The sequence below is a fragment of the Trichosurus vulpecula genome, chromosome 7, assembly GCF_011100635.1.
Source record: "Trichosurus vulpecula isolate mTriVul1 chromosome 7, mTriVul1.pri, whole genome shotgun sequence".
Classification (NCBI taxonomy): Eukaryota; Metazoa; Chordata; class Mammalia; order Diprotodontia; family Phalangeridae; genus Trichosurus; species Trichosurus vulpecula.
Window position 1 is genome coordinate 257,510,523 of NC_050579.1, and position 23,142 is coordinate 257,533,664.

At 41.7% G+C, this 23,142-nt stretch overlaps 2 protein-coding genes across 2 annotated transcripts; one reads left to right on the forward strand and one right to left on the reverse strand.

Moving 5' to 3' along the window:
* Positions 1–18,391: 18,391 nt before the first annotated feature.
* Positions 18,392–22,728, forward strand: LOC118856854 (histone H2A type 1-like). Its single transcript, XM_036767379.1, has 2 exons — positions 18,392–18,420; positions 22,335–22,728. The coding sequence occupies exons 1-2, from the start codon at positions 18,392–18,394 to the stop codon at positions 22,726–22,728; spliced, it is 423 nt and encodes a 140-aa protein (XP_036623274.1).
* On the reverse strand, positions 21,606–21,986 carry LOC118856846 (histone H2B type 2-E). The gene has a single exon (XM_036767374.1). The coding sequence runs from the start codon at positions 21,984–21,986 to the stop codon at positions 21,606–21,608; it is 381 nt and encodes a 126-aa protein (XP_036623269.1).
* Positions 22,729–23,142: the final 414 nt, after the last annotated feature.

A 23,142-nucleotide genomic window follows, 5' to 3' on the forward strand; every position in this document is an offset into this window, starting at 1 on the left:
AGACATGCTGTAACTTTAACATAGTGATATCATTTTGGTCTTCTTCGAGAACAGACAACCACATCATATGGTGAAATTAAGTTCAAACTTTGTAGAATTAATCTTATAAACATCAAAGCTATAGAAAGAACAACAAATTAAGCAGCGTGTGAGTCATCTGAAAGTTTGTAAAGTTTCAGTTTTCACCTACTATTTGTTTTTTCTCTCTTTAACTAAAACTTATATGTACAACCTGTAATGGTATCTATAGCATTGTTACAGCTAATACTAACTATAGCCTAGAAGAAAAATTTTAAAAAGGATCCTTGAGTACATGATTTTGTAGAATAAGTCTTTCTGCCTCTTGATGGAGAGAGAGAGAGAGAGAGAGAGAGAGAGAGAGAGAGAGAGAGAGAGAGAGAGAAACATCAAATTGAAGGGGAAAAAAAAACCATCAATCTCCCAATCAAGAAGTGCTCTCCAAATACAGTATATTTTGGGGGTGGGGAGTAAAAAGTAATGTTGTAGTAAAAAGTTTAGCTACAATATTATTTGTAATTATCCAGTGGTGTCCTAATTTGAAAATCAAACAGACCACACTGCAGAATATTTTTTTAAATTATTTTTTATTTATGTTTTCTTTTTCTAATATCACCAGGTAACCTTGCCTCTTCCCCTGAGAGTCATTCCATATGAAAAGTAATGGGGGTATAAGGGGCTTAAAGGGGGAAAAATCAACACAACTAAGCAATACATTGAAAATCTCCAAAAATATGTGCAACGTATAACACCTGTGCACCTCCTACCTCCAGCGGGGGGACATTGAGAGAGTTTCTTCATTCCATTTATATTGTTGTAAATTACTGTGCATATTGTTTTCTTGGCTCTACTTCACTTTTTATCAGTTTATATAATCTTTCCATGCTTCCCTGTATGATCACATACATCATTTCTTACAGTGCAGTAGTATTCCATTACATTCATCCACCACAATCTATTTAGCCATACCCCAGTTGATAGACATCTACACTGTTTTCAATTCTTGGCTATCACAAAAAGTGCTGCTATAAATATTTCAGACATTTTGCTTATCCATGACTCCCTTGGGATATGTCTTGTAATAGAATCTCTGGTTCATAGGGAATGGATATTTTAATCACTTTATTTGCACAATTCCAAATTGCTTTGCAAAATGGTTGTACTATTTCCTAGCTCTACCAACAATGTACTAGTGTGTTTATCTTCCCACAATTCCTCCAACATTAATTGTTGACCTTTTTTGGCCATTTTTGCCAATTTTCAGGATATGAAGTGAAACCTCAGATTTGTGTTGATTTCTCTTATTATTAGTGACCTGCAGCATTTTTACACACAGTTGTGAATACTTTGCAATTCTTTTGAGGAAACTGTTTGCTGATGTTTTTTAATTACTTCACTATTGGGGAATGGTTATTAATCATCTATATTTATTAATTCTTTAAGATATTTTGGATACCAAACCCTTATCAGTGAAATTTAGTCCAAAGATTTTTTTCCCCATTCAATCATTTTCCTTCATATCCTAAAGGCAGTAATGTGGTCTGTGCAGAAGCTTTTCTGTTTCAAGTAACAAAATTATCTATTTTATATTTTGTAATTGCCTCTATATCTTATTTACTTAAGAATACATTTCTTACTCATAGCTGTGAGAGGAATATGACCTGATTTTCTTCTAATTTTTTATAGTATGTTCTTTCATACATATCCATTTAGAATGTATTGTGGAGTATGGGATAAGGTTTTTGTCTAAGCCTAATTTCTGCCAGAATGCTTTCCAGTTTTCCCAGCAGTTTTTTACCAAACAAGGATTCTCTGCTCCACCTCCCCAACATGTACATAATTTGTTTTCAAACACCACGCTATTGAATTCTATTGTATGTGAATCTCCTTTGCCTAGTTTGTTCCATTGATCTAGCTCTCTGTTTTTTAAAACAATACCAGATGACTTTGATGACAGCTACTTTGTAATACAGTTTGAGGTCTGAAAGTGCTATTTCCCCTTGGATCTTTTGTTTTTCCAAATGAATTTTGCCATTATTTTATCCAGCTCTAAAAAGTATCCACTTGTTAATTTGATTGGCATAGTATTAAAAATATAAATTAATTTTTATTGTATTGTCATGGCCTGACCATGAGCACTAAATATTCCTCCAGCTATTAGGGTAACTCTTTTTTTTAAACTTTTATTTAGTATTTTATTTTTCCCCAGTTAAATGTAAAACCAATTTTTAACATTCATTTTTTAAAACTTTGAGTTCCAGATTCTCTCCCTTCCTCCCTCCCCTCTCCCCCATTGAGAAGGCAAGCAATTCCATATAGGTTATACATGTGTAGTCATGCAAAATGTATTCATAATAGTCATGTTGTGAAAGAAAACATAGGCAAAGAAAGTAAAAGAAAAAGTATGCTTCAATCTGTATTCAGACACTAACAGTTCTTTCTCTGAGAATGGACAACACTTTTCGTCAAAAGACCTTCCTTCTGATTTGTCTTGGATCATTGCATTGTGAGAATAGCTAAGCCGTTCATAGCTGATCATCTTACAATATTGCTGTTACTTTGTACAAAGTACATTTCACTTTGTGTCAGCCCATGGAAGCCTTCCCAGGTTTTTCTGAGAATATACTGCTCATCATTTTTTATAGTACAATAGTATTCCATCATGATCACATACCACGACTTGTTCAGCCATTACCCAATTGATAGGCATCCCCTCAACTTCTAAATCTTTGCCCTCAGAAAAGAGCTGCTATAAATAATTTTGTACATATGGGTCCTTTTAGCTTTTGGTTTTTGTGTCTTTTGGGATACACCTAGTAGTGGTATTGCTAGGTCAATGGTTATGCATGGTTTTGTAGCCCTTTGGGCATAGTTCCAAATTGCTCAACAACAAAATGGTTGAATCAATTCACAACTCCACCAACAGTGTATTAAAGTCTCATTTTTCCCACATCCCCTCCACTATTTTTCATTTACCTTTTCTCTCCTATTAGCCAATCTAATAGGTATGAGGTAGTACCTAAGAATTGTTTTAATTCTCATTTCTCAAATCTGTAGTGAGTTAAAGCACTTTTTCATATGGCTATAGATAGGATTGATTACTTCATCTCAAAACTGATCGTATCTTTGGATAGTTTATCAATTGGGGAATAGGTCTCATTGTTGTAAATTTGACTCAGTTCTCTATATGTTTGAGAAATAAGGCCCTTATCAGAGAAACTTGCTTGAAATTTTTTTCACAGTCCCTATTGCTAACTGTATTTCCCTCCATTCTATCCCCCACCACCACTTATTCTATTCTCTCTCTTCTTTGACCCTGTCCCTCCTCAAAAGTGTTTTGCTTGTGACTACCCCCTCCCCCAATCTGCCCCCCCTTCCATCACCCCTCCCTTCTCTTATCCCCTTCCCCTCCTACTTCCTGTAGGGTAAGATAGATTTCTATAACCAATTGAGTGTGTATGTTATTCCCTCTTTGAGCCAATTCTGATGAGAGCAAGGTTCACTCATTCCCCTTTACTTACCCCCTCTTCCCCTCCACTATAAAAGCTTTTTCTTTCATCTTTTATATGAGATAATTTACGCCATTCTACTTCTCCCTTTGTATTTTTCCCAATACACTCCTCTATCATCCCTTAGGTTTTTTTTTTTTTAGATATCATCCTTTCATATTCAATGCACACCTATGCCCTCTATATATACTCTTTCTACCAAACCTAATAATGAGAAAGGTCTTATGAGATATAAATATCTTCCCATGTAGGAATGTAAACTTATTAAGTCTTTTATGATTTCCCTTTCCTGTTTACCTTTTTATGCTTCTTTTGAGTCTTGTATTTGAAAGTCAAATTTTTTATTCAGCTCTGATCTTTTCATCAAGAATGCTTGAAAGTTTTCTATTTCATTGAATATCCATTTTTCCCCCAGAAGGATTATTACTCAGTTTTATTGCATAGGTGATTTTTGGTTGTAATTCTCGCTCCCTTGCTCTCTAGAATATCATATTCCAAGCCCTCCGATCCTTTAAGGTAGAAGCTGCTAAATCTTGTGTTATCCTGACTGTGGCTCCACGATACTTAAATTGTTGTTGTTGTTGTTGTTTTTCTGGCTACTTCCAATATTTTCTCCATGACCTGGTAACTCTTGAGTTTGGCTATAATATTCCTAGCAGTTTTCATTTTGGCATCTTTTTTAGGAGGTGAGTGATGCATTCTTTCAATTTCTATTTTGCCATTTGGTTCTAGAATATCAGGGCAGTTTTTTCCTTGATAATTTCTTGAAAGATGATGTGTAACCTCTCTTTTTGATCACGGTTTTCAGGTAATCCAGTAATTTTTAAATTATCTTTCCTGGATCTATTTTTGAGGTCAGTTGTTTTTCCAGTGAGGTATTCCGCATTGCCTTCTATATTTCCCTCCTTTTGGTTTTGTTTTATTGTTTCTTGATTTATTATAAAGTCATTAGCTTCCATTTGCTCCATTCTAATTTTCAAGAAATTATTTTCTTTAGTGAGCTTTTGGACCTCCTTTTCCATTTGGCCAATTCTGCTTTTTGGGCCTCTTTTTTCCATTTGGTCTAAACTGTTTTTTAAGGTTTTATTTTCTTCAGTATTTTTTGGTGTCTCCTTAACCAAGTTGTTGATTCATTTTTCATGTTTTTTTGCATCACTCTCATTTCTCTTCCCAGTTTTTCCTCTATCTCTCTTACTTGATTTCCAAAATTCTTTTTGAGCTCTTCCACAGCCTGAGACCAACTGATATTTTTCTTGGATGCTTTGGATGTGGGAGATTTGACTTTGTTGTCTTCTTCTGAGTGTGTGTTTTGATTTTCCTTATCACCATAGTAACTTTCAATAGAGTTTTTTTCCCCCATTGCTTGCTCATTTTCCCAACTTATTAGTTGAAGTCTGTGTTAAAGTACAGCTCTGCTTCCAGGTATATTAGGAAGGCAGAATTTATGATTTCAAAGAGAATCTCATATGTGCCTAAAAGGTCCGGAACCGCAGGATATAAGGAATTCTCTAGGCAGAAGGCAGGAGAACTAAAGCATGTATTTACACTCCACAATAACAAGCCCACAAACCAGCATCCCCATTTTGATATTTTCATCAAAAGCTTCCAGGCCCAATAAGTCCGCCTTACAAGGGTAATCAGAAGGCCACAGAGAAGCGAGATGGTATAAGGCAAAATCGTATACATGCTTCCCCTCTACGGTAAGAAGATTACCCACTAGCCTCTAGTCAGCTCTGCTACTGGCAGCTCAGCTTTGGCTGTAGGTGTCTCTGGCTCCAACCGGAAAAGGAAAGGAGGATCTTCAAGCTGTCCTCTCCCCTCTTATGGAGTTTTTGACATCATCAAGCCTGAACGACCAGGGCCGATTGGTTCTTGACTTGGCCCCTCCCCCAGCGTAGACCACGTTAACACACCTCCCCTCAGCCAGTGCCATGACTCATCACACAGGAAGCTCTGGTCCTGCCTTGGAAGAGCAAGCCCCAGCGTCCAGGGAAGCTCAACGAAGCAAGCTGAGTCATTCAAAGAAAACAAAGTCCATTCTGGCTACACCAGGATAGAGGATGCACTGTCCCAAGTTTCAGGGGGTTTGTGCAGCTGTTTTCAGAGGTACTTCTAGGGACCTGTAGGTTTTCAGTTCTTCCAATGATCTAAGGAGGGGTCTTTACTCCTCTCCTGCTCTGTGCTCTGGTCTGTGAGAGACCACAAGCACTCTTTTCTGCCCTGGAACTGTGAGGAGGGTCATCTCTCTGCTGTGACTGCAAGCTCTGCTCTGCTGGTGCTCCTCCTTACGCTAAGACTGCCAACCAGGACCTGGATCCCAGTATGGGCAAAGCAACAGAAAGACCCTGTAATGTTCTTCTAACCATGTGTTTGACCCCCTTACTGTCTGTGGGCTGAGTGCTATGGAAGCAGTAGCTGCCACTGCTGTTGCCATTGCTGATTCAGTGGCTCCCAAGGCCTCCTCCTGGTTTGCTGGGACAGGGGCTTTCCTGATGCAGCCTCCACTGTCACCCAGGTGCAACACACCTTTCCTGCTGACCTTCTGAGTTGTCTTTGGTGTCTGTGGCCTGAGAGGTCTGGAAACTACCTCATTTGCTAGTGATTCCTTTGCCCTGAGGCCTGCTCTAGCTTTTCTGGGACCCAGGCTGTGCTGGTGTAGCCTGCATTGCCCTGCACTCCTCTCTCACCCCGAAGCAACAGACCTTTCCTGACACTTTCGAGGATGTCTTGGGCTGGAAATTTGTTTCACTCTGTTTTTTTGTGGGTTCTGCTGCTCTAGAATTTGTTTGGAGTCATTTTGCAAAGGAATTTGGAGGGGATTGGGGGAGAGCTCAAACAAGTGCCAGACTTTACTCTGCCATCTTGGCCCTGCCTCTGTTTTTTAATTCTTTAAAGAGTGCTTTGTTATTTGACTCTATGCGTGTCTCTTATGTGCTTTGGGAGGCTGTTCCCCAGATATTTTACACATTTTGTAATTGTTATGAATAGTATTATCCTTTCCATTATTATTTCTGGTATTTTGTAATATTTTAATTTTGTAATTATAATATAGAAATGCTGTTGATTTTTGAGGATTTATTTTGCAGCCTACAACTTTGCTAAAGCTCTTAATTGTCTCAGTTGATATCTTTGCTGACTCCCTGGGGTTCTCCAAATAAACCATCATATCATTAACAAACAGGGATCACTTTATCTATTCTTTACCTATTTTTATTCCTTTCATTTCTTTCTCTTGTCTTACTGCTATTGCTAACATTTCCAGTACATATCAAATAATTGTAGGGAGAGTGGGCATCCTTGTTTTACTCCTATATTTATTGGAAAAGGTTCTAGTGTATCCTCATTGCATATAATGTCTGTTTTTAGTTTTAGGTAGATGCTTTTTATATTAAAAAGCTCCCACAATTCCTTTGTTTTCTAGGTTATTTTTTTTTCTTAGCAAAAAATACCATTGTACTGTCAAAAGTTTTTTCTGCATCTATTGAGAGGATCGTGTCAGTTTGAATGATTTTTTAACATGATTAATTATTTTAATTTTCCTAATATTGGACTATAATTGTATCCCTAGTATAAATCCACTTGAGCATATTGAAATGATTTTTTTTGACAACTGACTATAGTCTGATTACTAGAATTCTATTTAAAATTTGTGAATCAATATTTATTAATTAAATTGGCCTATGCTTTTCCATTTTGTGCTTTATCTTCTTCTGGTTAAGGTATTAGAACTATATTTTGTCTCATAAAAGGGTTCTTTATTTCTCATTTTTTGAGAATAAGTTGTGAAGTATGGGTACTAAATGTTCTTTAAAAGTCTGATAGATTTCTCCTATGAATCCTTCAGGTCCAGAAGTTTTTGTTTTTTTCCCCCTCCACTACTTTTGGGACTTCCTTTACAGCCATATCTATTTCCTTTTCAATCTCTGTCTGATAGTTTGGGTGTTCATATTGTTGAAGGTATTCCTCTATTTCTTTCATGTTTTCAGTTTTGTTAGCATATAAGCATGCTGATCACACTGCAGACATTTAAAAAATTTTGATCCGTTTAACTATCCTGAAATGCTTTGGACCAAAAGTCCATTTAATATACAAATGGAGATAAAGTGTTTGCTAAAGCTAAGTACTTTATGACTGTGTGACTATAAAGACCTATTGGTTTTAATGAGTTTATATCTAAGTATTTTGTAGATTCTCAGGGAAGGAAGGGAAGTGATCTTTGACCAGTTGCTTAAGGGTAAACAACAATTTCTATTAAGGGAATAAGAAAGAATGCCAAATTTTATATCTAATCAACCAATAAACATTTGTTAAGTCCCTAAGATGTGCCAGGCACTGTGCTAAGTATCTGGGACACAAAAAGAGACAAAAGAGGACCCCTGCCCTCAAAGAGCTCACACTCTAAGGAGCTTAAAATTTGCCATCCATGCAGCTCCTTTGATGTGTAACCTACTGATTCCTCGACTCTATTGATTTTCAAAAACATAAAAATATATTGCTTTATAGAGAATGACAGTATTTCACTAAGTCACATTTACTTTTCCATTGTCAAGTTAATGCTTTAAAAATTGCATTAAGCCCTTCCTGGCCTATTGTGTGATTTGACAAGGGGTTTTATTTCTGTTCATCCTTTGGACCATGTGTACTTCCCTTTTCTCTTCCAAATGAATGCACATATAACATACATAACTCCAGGTACAGTTATTTAAGTTGTTTTATGAAAGAGGCAGGTAGTGATTGTTTCCTCTATCTTTTTCATTCTCAAAAAAAAAATCAGAATTTAAGAGTTTCTCAACAACTAATTAAAACAATTCTAATGTAAAGTCCTGAATTCAACTTGAAACCTTATAAGCAATTACTAAAATATATCTAAAGACAGTTAATAAAAGATATCCAAAGCCTATGTATTTAGGACATTTGTATGGATGGGCATCTATGGCTAAGAAGTTCAGTAATTCCCAATACTTCTAAGATAAAATTGAAAAGATATCATTTAGAAACATCATCTTTACTTGATCACTTCCATTGATTTTCACTGGCAAAAGAGCTAAAGTTCTAAGGCTGCTGATACAATTACAGTTATCACTATTCCCAGTCGAAAATAGTTGTTTACCTTTTAAGCTTTATTTCATTTTTTAGAATCACCTATTAAATCCACCTTCCATCTTGGAAAGAAAGAGGCTTGTCAAATTAGGAAGCAAAGGATTTGAGATAAGTAATATTTAATTTTATGAGGACATATTGCTTTACAACTGTGCTTCTTCTGTGAATGATTTAAGAGAGCTTGACTGCTTACATAAGTGAGAAGCAAAGTTACCTATGAAAAGGAAATCAGTTAATATGCATTACTTTGATTTATTTTGTTAAGGATTGTTAAGGGATCCCCCGAGCTTGTGTTTTTGAGTTGCCATATTTTTCAGAAACACTGGATCCAGAGTATGCAGGAGGCCCTGAATGTGTCAAGAACAACACTTTCCCCACCTACCCCCCACACCACCCCCCACCCAGCTAACATAATGTGTTGTTTGTCTCCCAAACTGGACTCCATGTGTATCCTTGGGAGTCAAGACAGGCACCAGGCTGCACCAAGCTTGTGTAGCTGGGACCATTGCAGATAAGCACAACATGAAGATATAGTCCAGCAGTCCCCAAGGGAAAAAGACTGTGGCTTTTGCCTTGGCCTTGCTCCTCCCCTTCCGGAGGGGTTTTGTCATTTCCCCATTTTTACTGCACCTTCCCCCTTCCCATACCATGCTCCTTTACTTGGAAATTTTTAGTATCTCTTCCTTCCTTTGTCATGCTGTTATAAACATGCAAACTTCTATATGTATTATAAACTCATTCGATTCCACATGCATGTTCATTTCTCTTATTACAAACCTAGTTTTCGTGAAAGTTTCATGAAGTTAAGATTCTGTCTTGACAATTTTTAGTTTGATTGTAGGATTGTGCTCCCTTCTTTAGGAAAAGCTAGCCCTAAACTAAACCAGACTAACATAGATAGTCTCCGAAGTCTAGGTTACATAAGATTTTGTGATTAGGTAGATTGATAAGACCTCATCATTTAGTAGTAGATAAGATGGAGTAAGAAATACATATATAGAAACAAAATCACAGGATTAAGATGAGATATCCCAGTGTAATACTGGGAAAATTAGGAACCCCTGAGAAACCCCTAGCTACTGACAAGCACCCCCAGAAACAATGGACTCAGATCTCTTCCGCATTTAGCAGATATCCCTGGGGCCCTGTGACTCCTCCAAGGAATGTCAATAGATAGGATTGATGAGGGCACAGTCTCTGGGAACCCCTTGAACCCTTGAACTCTCCTTGAATCTTGCCACTCTACCTGGCCTTGGCCTGAGGCTATAACCATTAAGCCCAAATGCCTACCTTGCCCAGTCCTCTATTGTCCAGCTGTTTCCCACCCTTAATCCTGTTTCCCATCCTTAATCCTGATCAAAATAGCCTTCAGCTATTTCCCCCACCCTGGAGTCTGACCTCATCCCAATCCCTTCAGGCTCCTCCTTAGACTCCTCCTTAAGTCCTTCCCTAGACCCCTCCTCTGGCCACCCCAGACCACCCCTCAATCCCTCCCACAACCTTTGTGTATATAATCTCCATCTTGCCTCCATGAAGGTGGTCAGATCCAATCTAGCTCAGATGGGTCTGGCCCTCTTTCCTTACAGGCGTCGCAAGGGGTGGGATGTGTTCGAGGCAGGCCTGTGTGGCTAACTCTTAATAAACTTTTATCTTTTCCCTTGGCTGAGAAAGCTTGAGTCGAATTCTTTCGGCAGGATCCGGCGTGTCGGTACTTTGGGGTGTCGAGCACCTCACCCCAAACCCTCATCAGGACCATCCCACTGAAGGATAACCTGACAGACCCTTTCTGTGTAGCAGATATCCCTGGGGCTCCATGACTCCACCAAGGAATGTCAATGAGATTATCCCACTTTACTATAACCTGACTGAATCTTTTGATCAGCCAGGACCTTTGTTCCTGTTCCCCCCACCCTGTGACCTGGCCTGTAGGTTCCAGGAGATAATTTATCACTGTGCCCCCACATGTCCTATTTAAGTCAAGCCATCACCCCAACACGAGGCCATTGATTTGTGGTTGCAGCCCCGATGGCCGCTGGCTAATAAATTCTCTATTTAAAACTTATACTCTGTGGCGTGTCTCACTCACTTTTGGTACAACATTTTGGAGGTCCCAGCGAGATGAGGCGGTACTACGTGTTACCGCCCTGGAGACACACACAGAATTCCGGACCTCAGCAGGGAGTCTCTGCCCCCAATCCACCTTCTCTCACTTCAGAGGGCCAGCTCCTGGGGATTTCTTTTCCTAGGACTCTGATGTGGGGTAATGGGCTTGGAGAATGGGCTCTTTGCTGACCTGTCCCTTTTCGGCCTACGAAGAATTCTGGTTTTCAGATCTCTAGAGGTAAGTTTTTCTGGTCTGGGGTAGCCATCTGGTCTCTGTTACCATGACACCGCTGAGGAGGGGAAGGTGGGCAGAGTTGGAAGAGCTGGGATGCCAGCCTCTTCCTGCTGGGGTGTGGGGAGATTGGGGGTTGTATCGCTAAGGAGGAAATCTGGTTCACTTTTCTGTCCTCTGAGGGGACCTGTTTAGCCTTCAATTAACCCATGCCATCTGGTTTTCTGTTTTGTGTTGGGGCGTGGGTAGATTGAGGGTCGTATCCCTAAGGAGGAAACCTGGTTTACTTTTCTTTCCTCTGAGGGGACCTGTTTAGCCTTCAATTAACTCATGCCATTTGGTTTTCTGTTTTGTGTTGGGGTGTGGGGAGATTGGAGGTCACTATCCTTTAGGAGGAAATCTCATTCATTTTTTTTCCTCTGAGGGAAACCTGTTTAGCCTTCAATTCGATCCGCACTGTGTTTTTTTGTTACGTTTTGAGTTAGTCTCTGTTCGTGTGTCTATGTCAAAATTGTGAAATGTCTATGTTTTGTTAAAAAAAATCTGAAACATAGGCAGCCAGAGATATCAGGCTGCAACTAGGGAAACATACTCCTTTCCCTTTGGCTCCCGTTTGGCTAACGTGGAACTACAGCGGGAATGGGTTATAATTTGGCAGATTCTGGGTTTTAAATTGTTAAAAAGTTTGGAAATTGGTTAGTTGAATTTTGGGAGAAAAGACTCCTGAAATTGTAAAGTCATTCCAGGAGCTCACTCTTGCTGAAACACCTCCCAATGAATGACTTCTAGTTAAAAAAAAAAAAAACTCCGTTAAAGTCTTCAGTGGGACTCTCGCATTTGTTTTAGTCCCTGATCACAGTTAGGAGGGAATCTTTTCCCTTAGATTCAAGTACGAAAAAAGGTTCTTTGGGATTAAGCAAAAAGTGAAGTTTGCTTGAGTTACAATCATTGAGATCTTTTCACTAGGGCTGCAGAAAAGGTTACAGCAATTAAATCAAACTCCTCTCCTCCCAGATCAGATTAGAAGAGAATGCAGGAGAACTGTAGGGAAAACTTAAATCACCCTCCCCACTGGGCAAAAGGAGGAGAGGGACAGAAATTCACAGTCTCTCAGTCAGTCCTGTGCCCCTGGGTACCTTTGTGGCCCATCCTTGTGGCAAAGTTTTAAAATATTTTAGCTTGGTAGAAAGAATGAGTAGGGGAGCAGTAAGCCCATGTGCTCTTAAGGACCACTCCCTCTTATCTTCCTTAGAAGTCAAAAAAATAAATCCTTTTAGGCATTTTTGTATAAGATGAAGCTTGGAAAAAGTGGGTGCAAATTAAGTTTCTCTTTTCTTTCATAAGTTCATTCACAGCCAGGCAAAAGTTCCTAGTACCTGGGCCAGAGGTAGTGGTGCTGAAGAACATACAGCTAAATAAAGTGTATTTAATATGTTAATGTATTAATATATGTGATACATGTATTTATATATTAATGTATTAATATATAATATATAATACCAGAAGTAATAGGACCAACAATTCCTATATTGTATCTGGAAATGCAATTGATGTCATCTGAAATTTATTGTTTCTGTATTTCTAAAATTATACTGTATTTTAATTTGAGTTTGATATATGTGAATTGGATGCTTTTAAAGGATGTGATGAAAAGTTGGTAATTTTAAACTGTCATATTTGGTTTAGAACTGTATCTACCTAGACTGAAATGAGTAGTTCAAATTTTACATACATAATAATGTTTAGGGCATCATTACATTTTACATTTACATTTTTAGGTCAAGAAGTTGGACAATTGCTGTAACCTAAGAAATTATTACTTCCAAGTTTTGTCTGGAAGTTCAGTTGAAATTGTTCTTGTTATAAATCAACTATTTTATTAAAATGTGGTTTTATAGACAGTAATCTTTTCTTTTTCAATGGGGAAAGTATTGGGCCTTAGAAATTAAAATGTTACCACTAGTGGCTACGAATCAGATTTGATTTGCTTATCCAACTCAGTTATGATCACTAGATTGGTAATTAATTAGAATCTGTTTCAAGTTTAAATACATGATAATTGCTTGTGGTGTACTTATTTCTAAATATGTTATATTATGCAAATTGGTTAACATTGCATTACCTATGCTGGTAGAAAATAATTTCTCTTATAATCTGGATGTTGTTAGATTAAGAATTGTACTTAATTAAGAAATTGAGGTTGTTAACTGAACCAAGGACATTTGGGTATTCAATCTTGTGTAAAAGTTTTCTGAGTAGAGGGGTTCCTAAAGTCCTGGTAGGCTTTGTTATTGTGATAAAAGCTAATTTAATTGGGTATGTAATTATAAAACTAAGTGTCCTCCACATTACAACACTTTTTGACTAAGGACCTTTGTAATATCTAGGAAATCTGCAATATTTAAGAATGAGGACATTTGGCACCAACTTAGTTAATGAATTCTAGTTTTTTTAAAGGTTAATTTGCTTTAAGGAAAGAGAAGGAGAAACTTTTCTCTTCAGAAAAGTTTAGTGAATATACCTTTTTAACAGCAGGATAAAATTTCAAACTGTTTTAAAGAAGGGAAAATGCTTTTGGAAAATGTTCTGTAAGGAGGACTACATTCTCTACTCCTCCCCACACTTAGTTTAGATAAGAAGAAAAGAATTTCACCTTAGCCCACCTCTCAGAAGGGAAGGAAGGGGAGGAGCAGCAATAAGAAGATGGTAGGGGTCAAGAAGCCTCCAACCTGGCTTCTTAAAAAAAACTGATAAGATTAGACTAAGACTTGAGATGGGTTTGGTCTGGTAGTTTAATTAGTGAAGTCTGCCATCTGATGGAGAAGAACCCACCCTCAGGGGGAGATGAGATGGCAGATCTCTTTAATAAGTGTTCCTTTCCTTTAGAATGAGTTATCACAAAAAACAAATCCCCTTTTTGTGTGTTTAAGAAGCTGGAATGGGATTCCGGTATACACAGTTATGATAATAAAAGTACTAACTTATGAGTTGTTTTGTGTATGGTTGAAATGTAAAGGAAGACTGAGTAATGGGTTTGAAAGATTTGGAAAGGTAAATTAAGGTTGAGGGAAAATAGGAAAGGCAGATAAGAAAGTTTGGGGACAAATGGGAGTTAGCTAAGCCTCTCCTGTCCCGAGAATGGTAGTTTTGATGAGGGTTTGGGGTGAGAGGTGCTCGACACCCCAAAATACTGAAACACCGGGTCCTGCTGAAAGAATTCGACTCAAGCTTTCTCAGCCAGGGGAAAAGATAAAGTTTATTAAGAGTTAGCCACACAGGCCTGCCCCCAAGACATCCCACCCCTTGCGACGCCTGTAAGGAAAGCGGGCCAGACCAATCTGAGCTAGATTGGATCTGACCACCTTCATGGAGGCAAGATGGAGATTATACACAAAGGTTGTGGGAGGGATTGAGGGGTGGTCTGGGGTGGCCAGGGGAGGGGTCTAGGGAAGGACTTAAGGAGGAGTCTAAGGAGGAGCCTGAAGGGACTGGCATGAGGTCAGACTCCAGGGTGGGGGAAATAGCTGAAGGCTATTTTGATCAGGATTAAGGATGGGAAACAGGATTAAGGGTGGGAAACAGCTGGACAATAGAGGACTGGGCAAGGTAGGCATTTGGGCTTAATGGTTATAGCCTCAGGCCAAGGCCAGGTAGAGTGGGAAGATTCAAGGAGAGTTCAAGGGTTTCCCAGAGACTGTGCCCTCATCATTCCCCCCTCAAACAAATGGGACCCAAAATCTTTTGAGGTCAGGGACGAAGGTCTCAGCTTCTGAAATTGCTTCCTGCTGGCAAAGGGGCGTAGAGCTGTCCCTATCTGGATGGGTTCCATTGAAGGGGTACAGGGGCTGGGCAGTCTTCTGGAAGTTGATGGCTTGGAGTCTCCTTTTATCTCCCTTTCCCCGGAGGGTGCTGGAGTCTTTTCGAAACAGTAGCTTGAGGTCCTCCAAGGGCTCACAAGTATATTCTGGAATTTCTGGAGGAAAGGCAAGAGGTGACATTGGTTTAATCCTAGAATTATGAGTCCAGCTGGGGAGGCCTTCAAGTTTTACTGCTGTGGGAGTGGTGAGTATGACTCGGTAAGGTCCCTTCCAGGAGACATCTAGCTCTTCTCCCTTTTGGGTTTTCCATGATTTTAAATAAACCCAATCTCCTGGTTGTACTGTAGCAGGACATTCTTTTTCATTGTCCTCAGGTCTCGGAAGACACTTATTGGCATATTTGGTTAGAGCATTCCTGACAGCCCCTAACTGAGTTGCAAATTGGGTGATTAAATGCTGTTCTGGGTCTACAAGGATGTCAGAGGTTAGAAAGGGCCTCCCATAGAGAAGTTCGAAAGGACTAAGCTTGATATTTTCCCGAGGTGTGATAGGCACTCTGAGAAGGCCAATTGGAAGATTCTTAATCCAATCTTCTTGAGTTTCTATGCATAGCTTAGTAAGGACCCGTTTAAGGGTATGATTCATCTTCTCTACTTTACCTGAGGATTTTGGATTCCAGGCTGATAAGTGATTTTAAGTGTCTTTGCCACAGCCTGCGTTATCTGTGAAATAAAAGCTGGGCCATTGTCACTCCGTAAGGAACCAGGTAAGCCAAAAGGAGGTATAACTTCCTTTAATAGGGGTGGGATCTCATGCTTAAGGAATTTTTCAATTAGTGGTTGTAGTCCTTCCCAAGCCTCAGGCTTAATTGGATATGGGCGGCAGTTGGGAAACACATTAGGGTCTCTAAGGTGAATAAGGACTGGGGTGGCATGAGTAGCTTTCCCAGGAATTCCCTGATCCCAAACAATTGGCTTAACCATCTCCCACACTTCTGGAGGAACGTGGGGAGGCCTGCTAAGCAGGGGGAGAAGGGAGATGGGAGGTTTAACTATAGAAAATTGGCTCCCCAATTTCACCATCAGGTCCCTACCTAACAACGGGGTAGGGCAAGAGGAGATAAGGAAGGAGTGTTCAAACAACAGATCCTCAAATAAACAGGGGAGAGGGTATGTCTCATGACATTCCTTAGTTTTTCCCTCAATGCCCACGACCCGATGGGTCGAGGGGCAGGTAGGACCAGAGTAATTAGTTAGAACAGAGAACATTGCCCCCATATCAATCATAAATCGGGTAACCTTACCTTCTACCTCGATGTCTGCCCAGGGCTCAGCGAGAGAGATGGTCACATGTTGGGCACGGTCCTGGGGGCTTCTTCCGGGGGGGACGCCCTGGGGGATGCCCTGGGGGACACCCCGGAGGGGCACTCCTTGGACCAGTGGCCTTCCTTGTTGCATCGAAAGCAGGTTTCCCCTTTGCCAAAGTTGCCAGAAGCACCCTCCGGCAATCTCCTGGCCATGGCAGCCGCCAAGAATTGGGCATGTTCTCTGTCTCTGGCTTTTTCCTCTGCCTGGACTAAGTCTCTATTATTGAACACTCCGAATGCTATCTCCAGTAATTGGGCCTGAGGTGTTTGGGGTCCCATTGCCAATTTCTGCAGTTTCCTCCTAATATCTGGGGCAGACTGATTAATGAAATACATGCTAAGGATTGCTGCCCCTTCAACAGTATCAGGATCCAAATTCGTATACTTCCTAATAGCTTCTACTAGCCGGTCTTGGAATAGGGCAGGGTTTTCCTTTTCTCCCTGAGTTATCTCCCTAAGTTTTAGAAAATTTATCTGCTTTTGGAATGCTGTTTTTAGACCTTTTAACAGGCAATTTATCATATGGTCTCTCTTCCCCCTATCTTCATCTTTTTGATAGTCCCACCCTGGGTCACTAGTGGGAACAGCAGCTGTTCCTGGGGGGTATGTTGTTGGGTTGTCACTGGCCAAGCTATCCCCCATTTTTTGGGCATGTTCCCAGATTCTCTTCTTCTCTTCAGTGGTACAACAGGTAGAGAAGAGGATATGCAGATCACCCCAAGAAAGCTCAAATTGTAAGGACAGGTCCCTAAAACCCTCAGTAAACTTGGTGGGATCCTCCGAGTATCTCCCTAGCCTCTCTTTGACCTGAATGAGATCTGAAATGGAGAATGGAACATGCACTCTCCGCACCCCAGTAGGGGAGGCAGGCACTTCCCTTAGGGGAAAAAGCCCTGAAGGAGCCGTGGAGACTGGAGTCTGAGCAGGGGCCTTCTCAGGGGAAGGCTCCATGGAGGGGGACACTAGAAGGGGGTCATCCAGAATGTCCTGTTCACCCCCATTACCCTTTTGTGGGGTAGCTTTAGCTACAAGCATCTTACAATCCTTCCTGAGGACAGGGTTCCAAGAGAGCTCTATGAAGGCCATCACATAGGCAAGTTCTATCCACTTTCCTTCTTTGCGACAGTATGATTCTAACTGTAAAAGAGCATTACGTTTTAAAGTCCGAAAAATAGGCCATACTTCATGGCCTTCCAAGTGATACTAAGGCCAAACAGTATTGCAAAGCCATACCAGCTTTTTCTTTTTTAAGTTCTGCAGAGCAGCTAGATTTTTCCCAGTTTTGCAGAAGACAACCTAAGGGTGAACTTGCAGGAATTGAAAAGGTTAGACCCGTTTCAGGCATTTGGGCTGGAAGTTCCTTCCTCTGTAGGAAAGGAGAAGTTAGGAGTAATTGTCGGGAGACAAAAAAAATAAAACAAGAAAACAAAATATACAAAAGGTACCTGAAATTTTCCCAACTTCCCAGCACCGAAACAATTGAAAGGATCTGGCACATGCTTCCAGATGGGGCATCTGTCCATGTCCTCCATGCCTCAGAACCTACGCTTAGGTTCATGGCCTCCGACATGACCACTGGACCGAGAACCACCTGATAGCATCAGGTTGAGTTGACCAGGACAGCGTGGCTGTCCAACCCACTGAGACCACTGGACCGAGCTGTCCGACTGGATCGAGAACCACCTGATAGCGTCAGGTTGACCAGGACAGCGTGACTGTCCGACTCACTGAGACCACTGGACCAAGCTGTCCAACCCACTAGGACCTGCTGAGGTCAGGCCCGAGAAGCACATCCAAAATGTTTGGAGAGCGAGGAGAGGGATTGGGAGAGGGGGAGGCTCACATACCTTCAGTCTTGGCTGGAGAAGAACTTGAGATTAGCAGTACTTCCCGGTTCAGGGAACCATAAATGATGAGGGTTTGGGGTGAGAGGTGCTCGACACCCCAAAGTACCCACACACCGGGTCCTGCCGAAAGAGTTCGACTCAAGCTTTCTCAGCCAAGGGAAAAGATAAAGTTTATTAAGAGTTAGCCACACAGGCCTGCCCCCAAGACATCCCACCCCTTGCGACGCCTGTAAGGAAAGGGGGCCAGACCAATCTGAGCTAGATTGGATCTGACCACCTTCATGGAGGCAAGATGGAGATTATATACACAAAGGTTGTGGGAGGGATTGAGGGGTGGTCTGGGGTGGCCAGGGGAGGGGTCTAGGGAAGGACTTAAGGAGGAGTCTGAAAGGACTGGGATGAGGTCAGACTCCCGGGTGAGGGAAATAGCTGAAGGCTATATGGAAATGACAGACCATAAAGGGCTGGGGTAGAGGAGCTAGGGTATAGATATTTTGATCAGGTTTAAGGATGGGAAACAGGATTAACGGCGGGAGGTCGTTGGGAAGACAAGATTAAGGGTAGGAAACAGCTGGACAATAGAGGACTGGGCAAGGTAGGCATTTGGGCTTAATGGTTATAGCCTCAGGCCAAGGCCAGGTAGAGTGGGAAGATTCAAGGAGAGTTCAAGGGTTTCCCAGAGCCTGTGCCCTCATCAGTTTCAGATGGTTAAAGTAAGTTGGAGATGAGTGTGAGGAAGTAATTAAGAAGATGGAAAAGTTATGTAGCTTGATCTGATAATTATTAGCTCAATGAAATTTGGGCAGTCTCATCTGAAGGATATTTATTTGCTATTTAAGATTTTATGGGACTACAATTTAATATTGTCTTAAGCTCTGATTACAGGACTAGGTCACATGGAGCCAGTAATAGTATGGGAGGCATTACAAGCTGAGAACTTTTAAGGTCGATGTTTGTGCCTGGGAAACAGTTGTGAAGACGACCTTGGTCATGGCCTAGGTAGGATCTTCCTGACTCTATTTCCCAATTCTGCTATTTCCTTTTTGAAAAGGAAAGTCCCCACCTAAACAGAGCTAAGGAAGTTCTTTCCTTCTGTTAAGATATATGACATAGTCCCTCGTTTCTTTCATAGCAAATTTATATTAACAAGAAGTTTTGTAAGCACTATGCTAAATCTGTTAGGTAATAGATGAGTATTGAAGTATCTCTGAGTTATTATAATAGGATACAGGTATGAATAGCTTACACTTTTAACCTATGTTCATGGCCAAATAAAACATTGAAATAATATAGGGATAACATCCTCCGAAAGGGGAAAATGATTAGGCAAAGCAAATGAGGCAAAGATGTAATGTGATCAATGTCTAATAAAAGGAAGAGATAGCGAATTTTGAAAAAAGGCAATAGGGTCAGATTGATTCCCCTAAGAATTATGTACAGATGTGTATGGCTGGCTCCAAAATTTATCAATTCTGGAAATTCGAGCTGATAAGTGTATTTTGGCAGTAAGATCTTAAATTTGGATGCTAGCACGAGAAAATTGTATAAGATAGTGGTAGAAGTGAAAATATATCTCCTTTGTAAAGTATCTGTAAGTCATATTAAGTTAGAATTGTCTGAGATTTTCTAGATCTCAACCAGAGAAGCAGAATTCTCTTTTACCAGATAACTACTATCAGGCATCTGGGATTTTAAAAATACTGCTTTGAATGGACATTGTGACTGTAATTTAAAGTTACTTTGTATACAAAATGTGCAATTAATTGCTGGAATTGAATCAGAAACACTTTTAGCTTTGTTAAGAATGGTTTGTGGACTATTTGTAAATGCCATCAAAAAGGCATGGCATGGCTAAAAGTTTATGATGTTATATATGATTGTTAATAATGATTGCATTACTTTGTATGGTTCAGGTTTAAGTTTTCTTGTTATCCAATTTATCAATGTAAAACATGTGACATGCAAATCTCCCTCTCTATGGTGAGTCATCTAAGTAATTGGTCTGTACCTGACCCAATGTAATTGTGCAGTTTGTGAATTATGGGAAAAACTTTATTGTAATTGTTTGGACTCATCCCTGTGTGGCTGGGATACTGAATTACTTCTTGTATTTGTTTGAACTTGGCCCTGCGTGGCTGGGACCTATGTTGTGTTTTTTTTTTCTTAATCATCAAATTACATGCGTTCTGGGAGCCCAGTGTGAGGAGTGGACATCTGGGCCTATAGGAGACCTTGCCCTGCGGTTCCAAGAGCCTGAGAGGGACAGCGCCTGATGCGGATGGCTTTCTCATGGAATCCGGAACCAGAACCTGAGCAAAGACCTGCTTTTTTCCCTTCTGAGTCCTTGTGTTCCCAAGACTGTTTTCCTGAATTTTAATATTATGTTCCCTCTGCTTGCTGACAATTAGTTTACAATTTCTGCCCATCCCTGGAGATGTCCAAATACAGAAAAGGGAAAACCTGACTCCACCTAGATAGGGATTTTAGAACTTCACCCCTGTGGAAGAGTTTTTTCCATACCTTTAATTGGTCTTTAGGCGATTACCTTTGACCAAAAGGGGGAAATGTGGAACGTTTTATACCATTTTTTAAAAATTTCTGGAGTGCAGTACCCAGAGAGGCTCCTTGGACTCTCCTTGAGTTTTCCAACTAGGTCTGTCCTTCCTCTGGGGCCAACGGCCTAGCATTGTCATTGGGCCAGAATCTCTGCCTGAGCCTTGCCCTTTATTGTTACTATCAAAATGCATGCCTTCCCCAGGCTCATCCCTGCTTAGCGTTTCGGTTGGCCCCCTAATTTTATTGCTATGCCCCATCAGGTCGTTCCTTTTTCAAGGATTTGAAAACCTCCATGAAAGAAAGTGGGGACTGTAATACTGGGAAAATTAGGAACCCCTGAGAAACCCCTAGCTACTGACAAGTACCCCCAGAAACAATGGACTCAGATCTCTTCGGAATTTAGCAGATATCACTAGGGCCCTGTGACTCCTCCAAGGAATGTCAATACATAGGACCATCCCACTGAAGGATGACCTGGCAGACCCTTTCTGTGTAGCAGATATCCCTGTTTTACCTCGTGTGATTCTCACTATCGGGTATTTCATCAGGGTCTCTTCCCCTATGCAGATTTCTCGGTGCTTCAAATTTGTTTTAAAGTCGCACACACATTTGGAGTTTATCATCTTGGTGTGCCCTGTTAAAAGCCATAACTAATTTCTCTCCAGCGCTTTCGAGCAGTTTCCCCCTGTATAGTTTTATTTTTCCCTCCGTACATGTTGGTTAGGCCTATGTATTGGCTTGGAGCGAAGTCAGTGTAGTGTGATGGGGCTCGCCCCGCAGGGTGGATATAAATGCACTCAGTGGGAACAAGGCTTGTCACAGGTAGGAGAGGAGTGGCGTGTGTATCCCGCCTACCCAATCTACCGGGGTCGGGGAGAATGCTATCGCTTCCTTTGATTGCCCAGGTGAGATGGCTAGGTTACAGAGGTTACAGGAAGACACAAGCAGATTCCAGTGACGTGCCACAAAGTTAAAGCTCTTCTTTTGAGGAGGTGGGTGGCTCTTAAAAGAGCCCTTGGGGTTAGGGTTTTGAGGTCTCGGCTGCCACGAAGCAGTCTACTTGGAGCTGGTGTACTTGGTGACGGCCTTGGTGCCCTCGGACACGGCGTGCTTGGCCAGCTCCCCGGGGAGCAGCAGGCGCACGGCCGTCTGGATCTCCCGGGACGTGATGGTGGAGCGCTTGTTGTAATGCGCCAGGCGGGACGCCTCGCCGGCGATGCGCTCGAAGATGTCGTTGACGAAGGAGTTCATGATGCCCATGGCCTTGGACGAGATGCCGGTGTCGGGGTGGACCTGCTTCAGCACCTTGTACACGTAGATAGAGTAGCTTTCCTTGCGGCTGCGCTTGCGCTTCTTGCCATCCTTCTTCTGCGCCTTGGTCACGGCCTTTTTGGAGCCCTTCTTCGGGGCGGGAGCGGACTTGGCGGGCTCAGGCATATCGCAGAAGGTAAGCGACGTCAACAAGTGAGAAGAGAAACTCAACGCTGCCTCGCCTAAGTGGTCTGTTCTACTTGTAGTGCGCGTATTCAAATGAGAGAATAGGAAGCTCTGAGGTCTGATTGGGTAAAGCCCGTTAAGTCGTTTCCCTATTGGGAGGAGCACATGCAAATTACTAGATGCCCGTCCTACTTTCCGATTGGCTTGTTTATCGAAAGAGGCTTGGAACCAATGGGACAGCGTCGTTTAGCCTACTGCTTGACAGTATAACAGGTCCTGTGCTCTTCGAAAGAGAGTAAAGCCCGGCATCTTTTAGGCTTCTCGAACGAGTAGTTTTGTGTTCTTCGCCATGTCTGGACGCGGAAAACAGGGAGGCAAAGCTCGCGCTAAGGCCAAGTCTCGTTCGTCTCGGGCAGGTCTCCAGTTCCCTGTGGGTCGGGTGCACCGTCTGCTCCGCAAAGGCAACTACTCTGAGCGAGTCGGTGCCGGGGCGCCGGTGTACTTGGCAGCCGTACTGGAATACCTGACAGCTGAGATCCTGGAGTTGGCTGGTAACGCGGCCCGCGACAACAAGAAGACGCGTATCATTCCCCGGCACCTTCAGCTGGCTATCCGCAACGACGAAGAACTGAACAAGCTGCTGGGCAAAGTCACCATCGCCCAGGGTGGCGTTCTGCCCAACATTCAGGCCGTGCTGTTGCCCAAGAAGACCGAGAGCCACCACAAAGCCAAGGGCAAGTAAAGGCCTCATGAGGGATAACCGAAACCAAAGGCTCTTTTCAGAGCCACCCAACTGTTTCAGCGAAAAAAGCTGTTAACGAGGCGGCGTGTCCCCAACTTTTCTTCATGGTGTTATAGCTTCCACAATGGAAGCTTTCTGAGGGGCTGGGGTGTAGTGGGCAGAATGGCAGGGTTATCTTTCGAGTTTCAGAGAATCAGAAATGCTGCTTGGCCTCAGTACCCCCTACCTAGCCTTCAAAGTACAGAAAAGTTTCGCGAGGTGGCGGAGCTTGCCTCCCGGTTTGTCTCCCGGTTCCGAGCAAGTGGAATCGGACGCCCCGTGAAGCCCCGTAAGTGTAGGTGTGTAGTTAAGGTATTTTAGCTAGACTGCGCTTCCGGTGGCCCAGCTCCTTCAGTTGAGATTAGTTGATTGGAT

Excerpts from the sequence above, each read along its gene's own strand:
- LOC118856854 (XM_036767379.1), top strand. The coding sequence starts at position 18,392 with ATGAGGTCAGACTCCCGGGTGAGGGAAAT. Across the intron at positions 18,421-22,334 it reads GACTCCCGGGTGAGGGAAAT|CATGTCTGGACGCGGAAAAC; the intron begins AGCTGAAGGCTA and ends TGTGTTCTTCGC.
- LOC118856846 (XM_036767374.1), bottom strand. The coding sequence starts at position 21,986 with ATGCCTGAGCCCGCCAAGTCCGCTCCCGCCCCGAAGAAGGGCTCCAAA.